A 15,941-nucleotide genomic window follows, 5' to 3' on the forward strand; every position below is an offset into this window, starting at 1 on the left:
GGAGGTCTCTGGCATCACATGCCAGTCTTCAGCCAATTTGATTCACTCCACGTAATATCAAGAAACGGCTGAAGGCACTGGATACTGCAAAGGCTTTGGGCCATGACAACATTCTGGTAGTTGTACTAAAGGCTTGAACTCCAAAACTTGCCGTGCCCCTAGCCAAGCTGTTCAAGTACAGCTACCACACTGGTATCTATCCGGTATTGTGAAAAATTGCCCGATCATCAGTAAAGTGATAGAAGGGGTCATCAACAAGCACTTGCTATCAAGCGGCATTTACTTAGCAATAACCCGCTCACTGTTGCTCAGTTTGGGTTCCACCAGGGTCGCTCAGCTCAACATGGACAAAAGAGCTGTCCTCTAGAGGTGAAATGAGAGCGACTGCCCTTGACATCAAGGCAGCACTTGACTGAATGTGGCGTCAAGGAGTCCTAGCAAAACTGGAGTCAGTGGGAATCAGAGGGGAAAACTCTCAGCTGGCTGGGGTCATGCCTAGCACAGAGGAAGATGGTTGTGGTTGTTGGAGGTCAATCACTTCAGTTCTAGGACATCACTGCAGGAGTTCCTCAGGGTAGCGTCCTAGGCCCAACCATCTTCAGCTGCTTCATCAATGACTTTCCTTCCACCATAAGGTCAGAAGTGGGGATGTTCACTGATAATTGCACAATGTTCAGCATCATTTGTGACTCCTCAGATGCTGTAGCAGTCCATGTTCAAATGCAGCAAAGGTCGGATGATATCCAGGCTTAGGCTGACAAGTGGCAAGTAACATTCGTGTCACACAAGTGCCAGGCAATGACCACCTCCAACAAGAGAGAATCTAACCATTGCCCCTTGACAGTCAATGGTATTACCATCGCTGAACCCCCCACTATCAACATCCTGTGGGGTTAACATTGACCAGAAACTGAACTGGCTGGCCAACTGTGGCTACAAGAGCAGGTCAGAGGTTAGGAATCCCACAGCGAGTAACTCACCTCCTGACTCCCAAATCCTGTCCACCATCTACAAGGTACAAATCAGGAGTATGATGGAATACTCTCCAATTGCCTGGATGAGTGCAGCTCCTACAACACTTAAGAAGCAGACACCATCCAGGTCAAAGCAACCATCTTGATTGGCACCCCATCCACAAACATTCACTTCCTCCACCACCAATGCACAGTAGCAGCATTGTGTACCATCTACAAGATACACTGCAGGAACTCACCAAGCCTCCTTAGATAGCACCTTCCAAACCCATGACAATTACCATCTAGAAGGACAAGGGCAGCAGACACATGGGAACATCACCGCCTGGAAGTTCCCGTCCAAGCCACTTACCATCCTGACTTGGAAATATATCACTGTTCCTTCACTGCTGGGTCAAAATCCTGGAATTCCCTCCCGAATAGCACTGTAGGTGTACCTACACCACATAGACTGCAGCAGTTCAAGAAGACAGTCACTACCGCCTTCTGAAGGGCAATTAGATATTGGCAATAAATGCTGGCCTAGCCAGCGACACCCACATCCCAAGAATGAATATAAAAAAAGCTTGTGATGAAATGGTTTTTACTATTTCCTATAAATTGGTGGCTGGGGATTGTAGAATGAGGTCACTTGTCCGCTGATGTCCCAAACCGCATGCAATGGTGTGTGTAACAGATGTCAAATATTGCTGGCTGTGCTAGTGGCTTACAGGAAAGTTGACTTGCAATGTTTTGCATGCATTAGTATTGAAGTGAACCCTGCCGTTCACTGTTTATGTGCAAAGTGTTGACTTCAGTCTCTATCTTATCTGTTCTTGCTCTTCAAAATTTGTTTTAAAAATTCAAGGCAAAGAGCACATAATAAAAGGAACATTGAAATTTTTCGACTAGGGTTGTCCTTAGGTTACAAATGTACATTAGTAAATTTTATAGTGTTTGGTGTCTACTTCAATGGGTAACAGAAAAATACTTTTTAAATGTTCTCTGTTCCTTGTAGAAGTCAGAAAGGAGAAAAAAAAACAAAGGAAATTGATAAGTTAAAAAAGAAAAAAAAGCAATGTATAAAGAGTGGTACAGGCGTATAGATTGGCTGATCTATTGAAAGAAAGACAGACAAAAACAATAGAGTACAAGAACAGGGAGGTTACGCTGAATTTATATAAGACCCTCATTAGACCTCAGCTGGAATATTGTGTACAGTTCTGGGCACCATATTATAGGAAGGATGTGAACATATTGGAGAGAGTGCAGAAGTGGTTTACAAGAATGGTCCCAGGAATGGGAATCTTCAGCTATGAGGATAGATTGGAGAAGTTGGGACTGTTTCCCTTGGAGAGGAGAAGGCTGAGAGGTGACTTGATAGAAGTTTTCAAAATCATGAGGGGGCTGGACAGAGTAGATAGGGAGAAGCTGTTCCCACTTGTAAAAGAGCGAGAGGGCACAGATTTAAAGTGATTTAAAGAAGTGTGGCTCGGGTCTGAAATGCACTGCCTGGAAATGTGGTGGAGGCAGGTTCAATGGAGGCATTCAAGAGGGCATTAGACGATTATTTGAATAGAAACAAGGTGCAGGGGTATGGGGAAAAGGCCGGGCAATGGCACTAGGTCATAATGCTCATTTGGAGAACTGGTGCAGACGTGATGGGCCGAATGGCGTCCTTCTGTGCCGTTAAGATTCTGTGATTCTGTGAATGTGACAGGGTCAAATGATACTGACAGGCAAATATAGGGCAAGGTATAAACTGCAATATATGCATGGAGGAGAACGCATACAGAGGTGAGGCGACTGAGGAAACAGACATACTTACAGGGTGAGGAAGACTAGGGTGAGGCTCAGGCATAGATAGGTATATAAAGACAACAATAGAAATTATCATAGCCAGGATAAGGAGAAAAGTTGAAAACAGAAAGGAAAGAGTGAAATATGCACCCTTTGTGAGTGGTCGATAATAAGAGAGATGACAAGAGAACCAAGTTTTTATTTGCTTTTCGTCTGTGAGCATAGTAGGAAATCAATTTTTATATTATAAATATGTGAAATCTGGAGGAACTTGCTTTTTACAGTATGTGTCAGCTGTGGCTCAATTGGTAGCACTCTTGCCTGTGAGTTAGAAAGTTGAGAGTTCAAGTCCCACTCCTGGACAAAAGTCAAGGCCGACCTTCCAATGCATTGTTGTGGGAATGTTGCTTGAGGTGCTGCCTGTTGGATGAGACATTCAGCCAGGTCAGCCCTCTCAGTTGGACATAAAGATTCCATATCACTATTTCAAAGCAGAGTAGGGAAGTTATCCCCCGTGTCCTTGTCAGATTTATCTATCAATATCACTAAAAAAGTTTATTTGGTCATTATCACAATGGTGTTTGTGGGAGTTTGTTGTGCAAATTGGCTGTCATGCATTAGAGCAGTAACTACACTTCCAAAGTATTTCATTAGCTGTTAACTAGTTTGAACATCCTTTGGTCATCAAAGGTGCTATATAAAGACAAGTCTTTCTTTTCCCTCATTTTCTTTTTCTTTCCTTTGACCATAGAATCATAGCATAGTACAGCACAAAAGCCCATTGAGTTTGCGCCACCTCTTTCTAAGAGCAGTCCAGTTAGTTGCATTCCCTCACTCTTTCCACATATTCTTGTGATTTATTTTTCCTTCAAATATTTCTCCAATTCCCTTTTGAGTGTTATATGTTTAACTACCATGATTAGCCAGTATTTTCAAAATTTGGCATTAAATTGGGTACTTTAGAGTATTTCCCTCATCTGCCTCTACTATGTCCTTGTGCTACAGGTTATGGAGACAGAAAGGATGATTTACTTGGTGACGGAGTATGCCAGTGGTGGGGAGATTTTTGGTGAGTAATACCTTTGACTTGTAACGGATGTTAGTAATGTAGCGCCTTAAAACAATAGTTGTTGTTATGCTACGTTGGATTTTTAGCAAATCTGACATATTGAATTAAATAGTTAATTGTTATGTTTAATCGTGTGATACATGAAGTAAAATTAACCATCTTTTCTAAGAACAATACAAAACTGCCCCTCTATTTTGAAAGCCCTTTTTGTGAATTATAGTCTGCAGCTGCGACAGACTATTTTTCTACTAAACTATATCACAGCTTTACTTAAAAGGAGGTTAAAATTTTTAGGTCTTTAATATCACAACATAAGACACATTTACTAGTAGGTGTTTTCTTATTTTCTGTTATTTTCTGGTTTTTCAATGACTGACTGTAGTTTCAATTTGTCAGGCTTTCCATGCCCTGACCCTTGGGTTTAAAATGCATATTAACAGGCAATGCAACAATTTAAAATGTGTGGAAATATCCCTCCTGTGCCCTTGCATGGTATGCTGTGCACTTTCATATAAATCCAACTAACAGCGGTTACGCTGTTCTTTTCCATCTGTTTCATTACTGTTTCATTGGTATCTCATTGTATTGATCCTTTAAATCCTACCTCAGAAAATTCCTCCCACATGTTCGGGCATTTATTTAATTCCTTTTCCATTGCACACCATGTGTAAGATAAATAATTCAATCAGAAATTTGTAGAGTCATCTGTCTCTTCCAACAGAATTTTTAAGCCAGCAATCCTCACTTCCTCTAATTATGTTGGGAAAGAGCCATTCATATTATCATCTTTAGTTCTTTGCAACACAACGTGCAGTTGTGTTATTTTGCCTGTTCTAGTCCGTCAAATTTTGCTTAAAGTTGTGGTATAAATGTATGACCTGCATGGCTGATCTGTCCTATAATGAAGCTTGACTGGTGCCTAATAGCAGAAGTCTTCTATACCATGAGAGGATATACCAGAGATTGGAACATTAGCCCCAAGTCATCCTTAGCAGAAGACAATACCTATATTACCATTGAAGTTGTTATGAAGTAATCGGAGCATGCACAAATCAAAAACATGGAAAAATCTATACTTGAGGTCTTCAGTTTTGACTATCCTATACCATCGGCACTAATGCAATGTAATTTTTAATTTCTGTAATTGCACCTGTGAAACTCTCATTCTCCAGTACTGATACAACAAGCAAACATGCAGTTTTGCTAGGGGAGCTATCTGGCTGGAAGTGACAATGCTGCAAATGAATATTGGAAGAGCAAGCAGTGATGATTTCCACCAGGAGCTATGGAAGCATTGTAGACAGTTTTTTTTTTTGTAAAAATATACTTTATTCATAAAAAATCTTCAATCACATTCAAAACCATTTCAAAAACAACATTACGAGGGTACAATCCAGGTTAAACTTCTACAAAATGTATCACCAGGTGCATCAGTACAAACAATATTACAATCATTTACAGCCTTTCATTTTGATCTGTACAGCCCGAGGGGCTCTAAACAGTTCCCAGTCTCTCGGTGCGCTGTGGTAGAAAGGTCTTAGACAGCGACCCTTCCCCATTGCGCCTTTGCGGCAGCTGCCCCAAGCTTTAGTGCGTCCCTCAGCACGTAGTCCTGGACTTTGGATTGTGCCAGTCCGCAACAATCGGTCGGGGACAACTCTTTGTGCTGGAAGACCAACAAGTTTCGGGCAGACCAAAGCGCGTCTTTCACCGAGTTGATGATCCTCCAGCTGCAGTCGATGTTTGTCTCGGTGTGTGTCCCTGGGAACAGCCCGTAGAGCACAGAGTCCTGTGTCACAGAACTGCTCGGGATGAACCTCGACAGCAACCACTGCATCTCTCTCCAGACTTTCTTTGCAAAGGCACAATCCACAAGGAGGTGAACAACGGTCTCTTCCCCACCACAGCCACCTCGAGGGCAACGTGCAGAGGGGGTGAGCCTCCTGGCGTGTAGGAAGGATCTGACGGGGAGGGCCTTTCTCACCACCAGCCAAGCTACGTCTTGGTGCTTGTTGGAAAGTTCTGGCGATGAGGCATTCTGCCAAATGACTTTGACAGTCTGCTCGGGGAACCATCCCACAGGGTCCACCCTCTCCTTTTCCCTCAGGGCCTCTAGGACGTTACGTGCTGACCACTGCCTGATGGACTTGTGGTCAAAGGTGTTTTTCTGCATAAATTTTTCCACCAGGGACAGGTGGTACGGCACGGTCCAACTACTTGGAGCGTTCCGCGGCAGCGTGGCCAGACCCATCCTTCGCAACACCGGGGACAGGTAGAACCTCAGCACGTAGTGACACTTGGTGTTTGCGTACTGAGGGTCTACGCACCGCTTGATGCAGCCACACACAAAGGTGGCCATCAGTATGAGGGCGATGTTGGGCACGTTTTTTCCCCCTTTATCTAGAGGCTTGTACATCGCGTCCCTGCAGACACGATCCATTTTCGACCTCCAGATAAAGCGGAAGATGGCTCGAGTGATCGCCATCGCGCAGGAGTGCGGAATGGGCCAGACCTGCGCCACGTACAGCAACAGCGAGAGTACCTCACACCTGATGACCAGGTTCTTACCCGCAATGGAGAGGGAGCGTCGCTCCCACATGCCCAGTTTCCTTTTCACCATAGCCACTCGCTCCTTCCAGTTTCTAACGCATGCCCCGGTCCCTCCGAACCATATCCCCAGCACCTTCAGGCCGTCAGCCCTGACAGTGAAGGGGACAAAGGATCGGTCAGCCCAGTTCCCAAAGAACATGGCCTCGCTCTTCCCACGATTTACCTTGGCTCCCGAGGCCAGTTCGAACTGGTCGCAGACGACAGTTTTTTTTTTTTTTTTGTAAAAATATACTTTATTCATAAAAATCTTCAATCACATTCAAAACCATTTCAAAAACAACATTACAAGGGTACAATCCAGGTTAAACTTTTACAAAATGTATCACCAGGTGCATCAGTACAAACAATATTACAGTCATTTACAGCCTTTCATTTTGATCTGTACAGCCCGAGGGGCTCTAAACAGTTCCCAGTCTCTCGGTGCGCTGTGGTAGAAAGGTCTTAGACAGCGACCCTTCCCCATTGCGCCTTTGCGGCAGCTGCCCCAAGCTTTAGTGCGTCCCTCAGCACGTAGTCCTGGACTTTGGATTGTGCCAGTCCGCAACAATCGGTCGGGGACAACTCTTTGTGCTGGAAGACCAACAAGTTTCGGGCAGACCAAAGCGCGTCTTTCACCGAGTTGATGATCCTCCAGCTGCAGTTGATGTTTGTCTCGGTGTGTGTCCCTGGGAACAGCCCGTAGAGCACAGAGTCCTGTGTCACAGAACTGCTCGGGATGAACCTCGACAGCAACCACTGCATCTCTCTCCAGACTTTCTTTGCAAAGGCACAATCCACAAGGAGGTGAACAACGGTCTCTTCCCCACCACAGCCACCTCGAGGGCATCGTGCAGAGGGGGTGAGACTCCTGGCGTGTAGGAAGGATCTGACGGGGAGGGCCTTTCTCACCACCAGCCAAGCTACGTCTTGGTGCTTGTTGGAAAGTTCTGGCGATGAGGCATTCTGCCAAATGACTTTGACAGTCTGCTCGGGGAACCATCCCACAGGGTCCACCCTCTCCTTATCCCTCAGGGCCTCTAGGACGTTACGTGCTGACCACTGCCTGATGGACTTGTGGTCAAAGGTGTTTTTCTGCATAAATTTTTCCACCAGGGACAGGTGGTACGGCACGGTCCAACTACTTGGAGCGTTCCGCGGCAGCGTGGCCAGACCCATCCTTCGCAACACCGGGGACAGGTAGAACCTCAGCACGTAGTGACACTTGGTGTTTGCGTACTGAGGGTCTACGCACCGCTTGATGCAGCCGCACACAAAGGTGGCCATCAGTATGAGGGCGATGTTGGGCACGTTTTTTCCCCCTTTATCTAGAGGCTTGTACATCGCGTCCCTGCAGACACGATCCATTTTCGACCTCCAGATAAAGCGGAAGATGGCTCGAGTGATCGCCATCGCGCAGGAGTGGGGAATGGGCCAGACCTGCGCCACGTACAGCAACAGCGAGAGTACCTCACACCTGATGACCAGGTTCTTACCCGCAATGGAGAGGGAGCGTCGCTCCCACATGCCCAGTTTCCTTTTCACCATAGCCACTCGCTCCTTCCAGTTTCTAACGCAGACGACAGTTCTCAGACACTAGGATAATAATGGATTTGTTATTTGAAAGAGTACAGTTTCTCTGAGGAGATGTATACTCAATCTAAACTCTAGATAGATGTTATGACTGGAAAAAAAAATATTTAAATGCTCCTGAGGATTTATCAATCTGCCTAAATTTCTGCAATAACCCAGGATAAGCATTCTCCTTTCATTGAGGTCTCTCCTTTCATGTTTGGAGATGTGAAAAATAAAGACAAATTAGAATACATTGTCCAAAGGGATAAATCTGTTTGGCTCCGTTTGAAGTGAGAGTATCAGGTTCCAATTCTCATTCAAAATTTTCAGTATGGATGACTTTGCTCCTTTTGTTAAAGAACAAGAAGAAGTTGAGTCCTGCAAACCATATTTGCAACTACGTAACTTAACTCAAAAGCATTTTTACATATACAATGCATTTCTAATTCTCCTCAGATTTATTGATAAGCAAGGCTGATGGCTTACTTTTAGTCAGAATAGGTTCAGTTTACTGTTTGTGAAATGTTTGTGGTTGGAAGATGTTTGCATTTCATCCCATCTTCATACAAAACACCTGAATGTTTTAAAAAATATATTCAAAATTGTTTAAGCAAGATTAGCAGCAATGAATTTTCTAGATTTACCTACCAAATTCTGATTTTCTCAAAGTAGTATAATTTTCATCACATGGTATTAGATGACAGGTGTCTGTAATGCAAAATTCATTTACTGTTGTGGCAATCACCTTCAGAAAGAATGGCTTTGTCTTTACCCGTCATCATGTCAATGGTCAAACAGAGCATTTTCCCAAGTATACTAGTGTTCTATCAAAAAGATGTTGGCCTACCTGTTGTATCTGGGATTCCTGTTGAGCTTCTATGGTTTTCTCTAAACTGGGGCTTGTTTCCACACTCACTTCAGAATTATTCGGTTTTTGGAGAAAGTGTGTCAACCACAATTTTCCTTTTCTAGGGTGGAGAAATATAAATGGAGTACCAAGCTTTTACCTATGTAAGGGTTATTCACCTGTACTGTGCATATAATCCCAGTTGCCATTTTTATAATTAACTTCTTAACTTTGACCATCGGCACTATATCACTCATAAATTCATCCCTGCAAAATTCTAATATGGATCGAATACAAGATGTGCGGCAAGGTGCTCCTGTAAACCTGTTGCATAAAACTGATCCTCGGAGCCTTCTGAGAATTTTTTTTCGAAGAGGTCTCAAATAACCCGAAAATATGAAAGCACAGTTTGTGGAGATTATTTTGTACTCTGAATTGTTTTTTCTAACTGGAAAATTATGCTATTTAGAGCTGTCCTCTATTATTATTGTTCTTTCTGTGAACAAGATATTAACAAATCTCTTAAGCTATGTAAACTATCCTTCATATTTGGCATTGTGCCCTTTGGTAGGGAAAGATGCATGGTTCTCAATTGTCTGAAAGAAGTAGAAGTCCACCAGTGGCATTTCAGTAACCATTCTCTCTTGGAGTTTAGCCTCAGTCAAGGGAAAATAGAAATTGATCAGTTGTTGTTGACCTCATTTCCCTGGCTTTCTCTCTCTGGTCGTTTCAACAGGAATGTTCTCTGCAAGCCATATATCAGATCTTTTAATAGAATCCAATATCCTTTATGCTGGTGGACTTTCTTTTGAAAAGGTAATAGTCCACTCCTTTGAAAACCTAGCAATAAAGTATTGATCTGCTATGTTTTAAATTTACAATACCAACTGAAAGTAGTTTAAAAAAGATATAGATTGTCTGTACGTTCAGGATCATTGGAAGTATTTTAAAGCTAAATTTAATTAGTAAAGTTGTATCCAGTATCTTATAGTTCATGGTGCAGGATGAGCATGAATATGATTTAGGCTGTCTGCGTGCGGTTGACTACAATCTCATGAGCAAAGTTACATTTAAATTATGGTCAGAATCACAACTGGGATTGTATATTGTGTGGTTAAATTAACTAGTCATTGTTCTCATTGCTGATTGTGAGACTTTGCTGGGTGCAAAATGGTTACCATGTTTACTCACCCAGCATTCTATACACATTTCTAAGAGAAGAACTTTGAGATGCTGGAAAGAATTGATAGGTGCTGTATAAATGTAAGCTCTTTTTTCCATTATCAGGCATTGTAAATTAAGTCATTCATAAAAGCTAGCCCCTTTTCACTTTTAAATGGAATTAAGTTGACGAACATAAAGTATGCTTCTGATGATGTCAGTTTGAAATTTTATAATTTTATATCAAGTAATAAGCAGATTATTTTGACATAATGTTTCATTGAAAAGTTGAATTTTCTTTCATTTCTTAGTCCAGATATTATCATTGAAACATCTATCTATTTGCAATAAAGCAATTTGCATACAAAATTAAACAAAACAGCTTTGTGGTGAAATATTTAGCTTGAAGCCTGTAATGTTGCTGGTACTATATTTTGCTTTTATAATTTTCATTAATGAAGAAAAACTAACAATACATTCTATTTAATTTGTTGCATGCTGTCACATGCTTTCACACTTGTCTCTCCGCATTAATGACAAGCTATTTGGTTACAAGCCACCAAATGTGCAGTGGATGTTTCATTACCTGTGGCTGGTTCAAGATATTGGTGTTAGATTCAGCTGCAGTTGTGCAATTTCATTTTCAGTATGTTATGATTTATTTTGTTTGAGTGCTTCTTAGGTACTGCTGTTATAAGAATATCAGTGGACCTGAATTTGCATTATTTCATTATTCTTCGTGTGTGCAGAATTTTAAAATTGCTTGCAAACTTAACAGTTTCTAAAATGCAAAATAAGCTAATATTGATGGTCCCTTAATCTAAAGAGTGTAGAGATATTAGGTGGAATTTACAGTTTGCGACAGTGGAAACCCTGCATCACTTCTCTCCGGGAAGACCAGTGAAATTACCAGGCAAACAAGCACTTACCTGGGCAAGGTTTGGCCTCCCACACAATGAATCTCCCAGTAGAGTGGAAATTCCGCTGCCGAGAGCTGCCAGCCAAATAGAAGTCAGGCATGATGGCCACTGCTGGTACAACTCTTGGGCTTACCTTGAGTATTGCTGCTGGAGCTCCGGATAAGGGTGCCTGCGGACAGGACTGGGGATTGCATGGAAGGGGTCAGCGACGAGGGGGTTAATAAGATAAGAGCCCATGGCGTTGGGGATAGTATATTAGCATGGATAGAGGATTGGCTAACTAATAGAGAGTTGAGGTAAGGGGGGCACTTTTGGGATGGCAACCTGTAGCTAGTGGAGTGCCATAGGGGTCAGTGCTGGGGCCTCAATTATTTGCAATATATATATATATATAATATATATATATATTAATGACTTAGATGAGGGAAGTGAATGTACTAGCGCCAAGTTTGCAGATGACATAAAAATAGGTGGGAAAGCAAATGGTGAGGATGACACAAGGAGTCTACAGAGGGATACAGACAGGTTAAGTGAGTGGGCAAAAACTTGGCAGATGGAATATAATGTGGAAAAACGTGAGGTTATGCACTTTGGCAGGAAGAATAGAGGAGCTGAATGTTATTTAAATGGAGAAAGGCTATAGAAGGCCGCAGCACAGAGGGATTTGGGAGTCCTTGTGCATGAATCCCAAAAAACCAACATACAAGTTCAACAGTTAATAGGGAAGGCAAGTGGAATGTTGGCCTTTATTTCAAAGGGAATGGAGTATAAAAATAGGGAAATCAATGCTAAAACTATACAAGGCACTAGTTAAACCACACCAAGAATACTGTGAACAATTTTGGTCCCTTAATCTAAGGAAAGATATACTGACATTGGAGGCAGTCCAGAGAAGGTTCACTAGGTTGACCCTGAGTATGGAGAGATTTTCTTATGAGGAGAGGTTGAATAGGTTGGGCCTGTACTCATTGGAATTTAGAAGAATGAGAGGAGACCTTATTGAAACACAAGATTCTTAGGGGGTTTGACAGGGTAGATGTTGAGAGGTTGTTTCTCCTTGTGGGAGAGTCTAGGACAGAGGGCATAATCTCAGAGTAACGGGTTGCCCATTTAAAACAGAGATAAGGAGGAATTTCTTCTCTCAGAGGGTAGTCAATCTGTGGAATTCATTACTGCAGAGGGCTGTAGAGGCTGAGTCATTAAGTATATTCAAGGCTGAGATAGACAGATTTTTAATCATTAAGGGATTCAAGGGTTATGGGGACAAGGCAGGAAAGTGGAGTTGAGGATTATCAGATCAGCCATGATCTCATTGAATGGCGGAGCAGACTCATTGGGCCGAATGGGCTACTTCTGCTCCTGTGTCTTATGGTCTTATGGGTGGATGGGGGGGTCGGAAGAAAGAGCAAGGGGTCTGGCTTTCATTGGCCTTCCTCTCCTCCGCCCATGCTGGGTCCTTGGTCAGTTACAGAGTGCCTGTGAACTAGGCCATAGGCAAACCCCACAGGGTTTGCTGGGCCATCTCCCCACAGATAGTTAAATACCAGCAGTGGCAGATGAGGCCCTTAAGTGACCGTTAAGTGGCTACTTAAGGGCCTCAATCGGCCTCCGGGCAGGAAGACTGTGACACCCTTCTTGCCCTAAGATTGGGGGAGGCAGCGGGTCCCTATTGGAGTACTGAAAAGTTCTCATTGGAGGAGGAGGATCCCCAAATATCCCTATCCTCAATGATGGAGGAGCTGAGCACATCAGTGCAAAAATAAGGCTGAAGTATTTGCAACAATCCTCAGCCAGAAGTGCCGAGTGCATGACCCATCTTGGCCTCCTCTGGAGATCCCCAGCATCACAGATGCTAGTCTTCAGCCAGATGGATTCACTCCACGTGATATCAAGAAATGGCTGAAGACACTGGATATTGCAAAGGCTATTAGCCTTGACAGTATTCCAGCAATAGTACTGAAGACTTGTGCTCCAGAACTTGCCATGCCCCTAGCCAAGTTGTTCCAGTATAGCTGCAACACTGCCATCTACCCGGCTATGTGGAAAATTGCCCAGCTATGTCCTGTACATAAAAGGCAGGACAAATCCAACCCGGGCAATTACCGCCCCATCAGTCTACTCTTGATCATCAGTAAAGTGATGGAAGTGGTCATCAACAGTGCTGTCAAGCTGCACTTGCTTGGCAATGACCTGCTCACTGACCCTCAGTTTGGGTTCTGCCAGGGTCACTCAGCTCCTGACCTCATTACAGCCTTGGTTCAAACATGGACAGAAGAGCTGCATCCAAGAGGGTGAGGTGAGAGAGACTGGCCTTGACATCAAGGCAGCATTTGACTGAGTGTGGCATCAAGGAGCCCTAGCAAAACTGGAGTCATTGGGAATCAGGGGGAAAACTCTCCACCGGTTGGAGTCATACCCAGCACAAAGGAAGATGCCTGTGGTTGTTGGAGGTCAATCATCTCAGTTCCAGGGCATCACTGCAGGAGTTCCTCGGGGTAGTGTCCTAAGCCCAGCCTTCTTCAACTGCTTCATTGATGATCTTCCTTCCATCATAAGGTCAGAGGTGGGATGTTCACTGATGATTGCACAATGTTCAGCAACATTGTGACTCCTCAGATACTGAAGCAGTCCGTGTCCGAATGCAGCAAGACGTGGATAATATCCAGGCTTGTGTTGACACGTGGCAAGTAACAGTCATGTCACACAGATGTTATGGACAGAAAGGGGATTAATTTAAAACAGCCCTGATTTCTCCACTCACTACCTGTCCTTTAACAGAAAGGTGTTTTTGGTTTCTGATTTCCCCCTTTATAAGTGGTGGGGTTTTTTTCCCCAACCCTTCTGTTCTGGTGTGATCCAGTCAACTCTAGATAAGGTAAAATAAGAGGGGTAGTTTATGGGAAGGGGTTTCGCAATGTTCTTTTGCATTCATACAATAAAAGGGGAATAAGGGAAAGAAAGGGGTTCAGGGTAAAGACCACGATAAAAGGAAGATTTATGGTTTCTCTGAGTCCAGAATCAGTGTCCAAGGCAGGTTCTTTTAGGTCGCTTTTTCTCTCAGAATTCCTGGCCTTGGTCCTAGGAACTCACTTGCAGGTTTAGTTCATTGAAGATGCAGCAAAATATTCTTGAATCCTGTGTGTTGATTCACTCGATAGGTGAAATTCATGGCTCTTTCTAGAAATTGGACTTGGAGAGATGGAGGTCAAAGGCAGGCTGCTGGCCTGGAATTGAAACAGCTCAAGTCTTGGTCATGTGATGGGGGGGGTTTTGGGTCGAGTTATTCAGCAAACAAGTCACTCTTGTTAAAACCCATTGTGTTTTGAGCAGGTAATTGAAGAACCATTAGTACAATATTGGAGATGACGAGTCTCAAATAGCTCTGCCTTTGTCCAGAGTTGGCCGGTGCAGATGTACCATCTACGATTCCTGTGTGCCTGTGTGTTGGCTTGGCTGGAATGTTTACACAATACAAGTCATATTCCAAGAAGATGATGAGGTAGCCTTTGTCCATTGGAACAGCTTAGAATCTTCTAGAACTATGAGCAGGTGATCAGCTGCAGCCATTTTATCAGCCTAGCAATTGTCCATTTTGTAAAACAGAAAAAATAATATAAAGTAGCCAGGCTGACATAGATATTTCTTCCTGTCTCCTGGACGGACACAAGTGCCAAGCAATGACCATCTCCAATAAGAGAGAAGTTAAACATCGCTCCTTGATACTCAATGGCTTTACCATCGCTGAGTTCCCCCACTATTAACATCTGGGGGTGGGGGGTGACCATTGACCAGAAATTGAACTAGACTAACCAAATAAATACAGTGGCTACAAGAGCAGGTCAGAGGCTAGGAATTTGCGGTGAGTAACTCACCTCCTGTCTCCCCAAAACCTGTCCACTATCTACAAGGCACAAGTCAGGAGTGTGATGGAATACTCTCCACTTGCCTGGATGAATGCAGCTCCAACATCACTCAAGCAGCTCGACGCCATCCAAGTCAGAGCAGCCTGCTTGATTGGCGCCCCATCCACAAACATTCACTCTCTCCACCACTGACGCACAATGGCAGCAGTGTGTACCATCTACAAGATGCACTACAGGAACTCACCAAGGCTTCTTACACAGCACCTTAAAAAACTCATGACTGCTACCATTTAGATGGACAAGGGCAGCAGAAGCCTGGGAACACCACCGTCTGGAAGCTCCCCTCCAAGCCACTTACCATCCTGACTTGGAATTATATTGCTGTTCCTTCACTGTCACTGGTTCAAAATCCTGAAACTCCCTTCCTAACAACACTATGGGTGCACCTGTATCACATGACTGCAGCGGTTCAAGGAGGCAGCTCACCACCACCTTCTGAAGAGCAATTAGGGATGGGCAATAAATGCTGGCAATACCAGTGATGCCCACATCTCATGAATGAATAAAAAAAGTCCTGCACTCTCCTGCCTGACCAAATGGTTCCCCTTATCTCCAAACTCACCTCCGGAAGGGGCGGAGGGTCATTAAATTTCACTCACTGTTTGATTCAAAAATTAATTGTTTATTAGTGTTGAGGGAGCAACATGACTTACTAAACTATTTATACCTGTTCTAGATGCCCTTTGTTAGCCTAGGTGAAATTTTTAACATTATGCGTTACCTCTAATTAATATCCTTACTTGTTTCATATATTTGTTATGAAATATATTCAAATAAATCATCTGGACTTAGATATTGCTTTTAGAAAAAGGGTTTACTATATTGTAGATTTAGTAGCAGGTTCACTGAGTTTAAGAAATTACATGAAATTATGTTGACCACCCATCTTGTTTCAACTAGATAAAGTTATTTTTGGCTATCTGCCCGGTAAGCATATTTTAAAACCAGTTATGTAAATCTGGGTTTGAATAACATAAGAGGCGTTAGAGGTGAGAGGTGGGGGGGCAAGGGGCAGTGGAAGGGATAGAGAATTTACTTTGTGTGGGCATAGCTTTTTGTGAAACCACAGCACTAGAGATTTTAAATGATTTTGAGTTTGTAGATCCT

The 15,941-nt window shown here is 43.3% G+C and overlaps 1 protein-coding gene across 4 annotated transcripts in view; it reads left to right on the forward strand.

Moving 5' to 3' along the window:
• Positions 1-15,941, forward strand: part of sik3 (SIK family kinase 3) — a 317,323-nt gene that overhangs the window by 137,730 nt on the left and 163,652 nt on the right. For all 4 annotated transcript variants that reach the window (XM_078532694.1, XM_078532668.1, XM_078532686.1 and 1 more), the window contains exon 3: positions 3,759-3,822. In XM_078532694.1, coding sequence (XP_078388820.1) covers positions 3,759-3,822 — 64 coding nt within the window. The remainder of the gene's footprint in view (positions 1-3,758; positions 3,823-15,941) is intronic.

This window comes from Cetorhinus maximus, chromosome 2 (genome assembly GCF_964194155.1).
Source record: "Cetorhinus maximus chromosome 2, sCetMax3.hap1.1, whole genome shotgun sequence".
NCBI classification, from domain to species: Eukaryota; Metazoa; Chordata; class Chondrichthyes; order Lamniformes; family Cetorhinidae; genus Cetorhinus; species Cetorhinus maximus.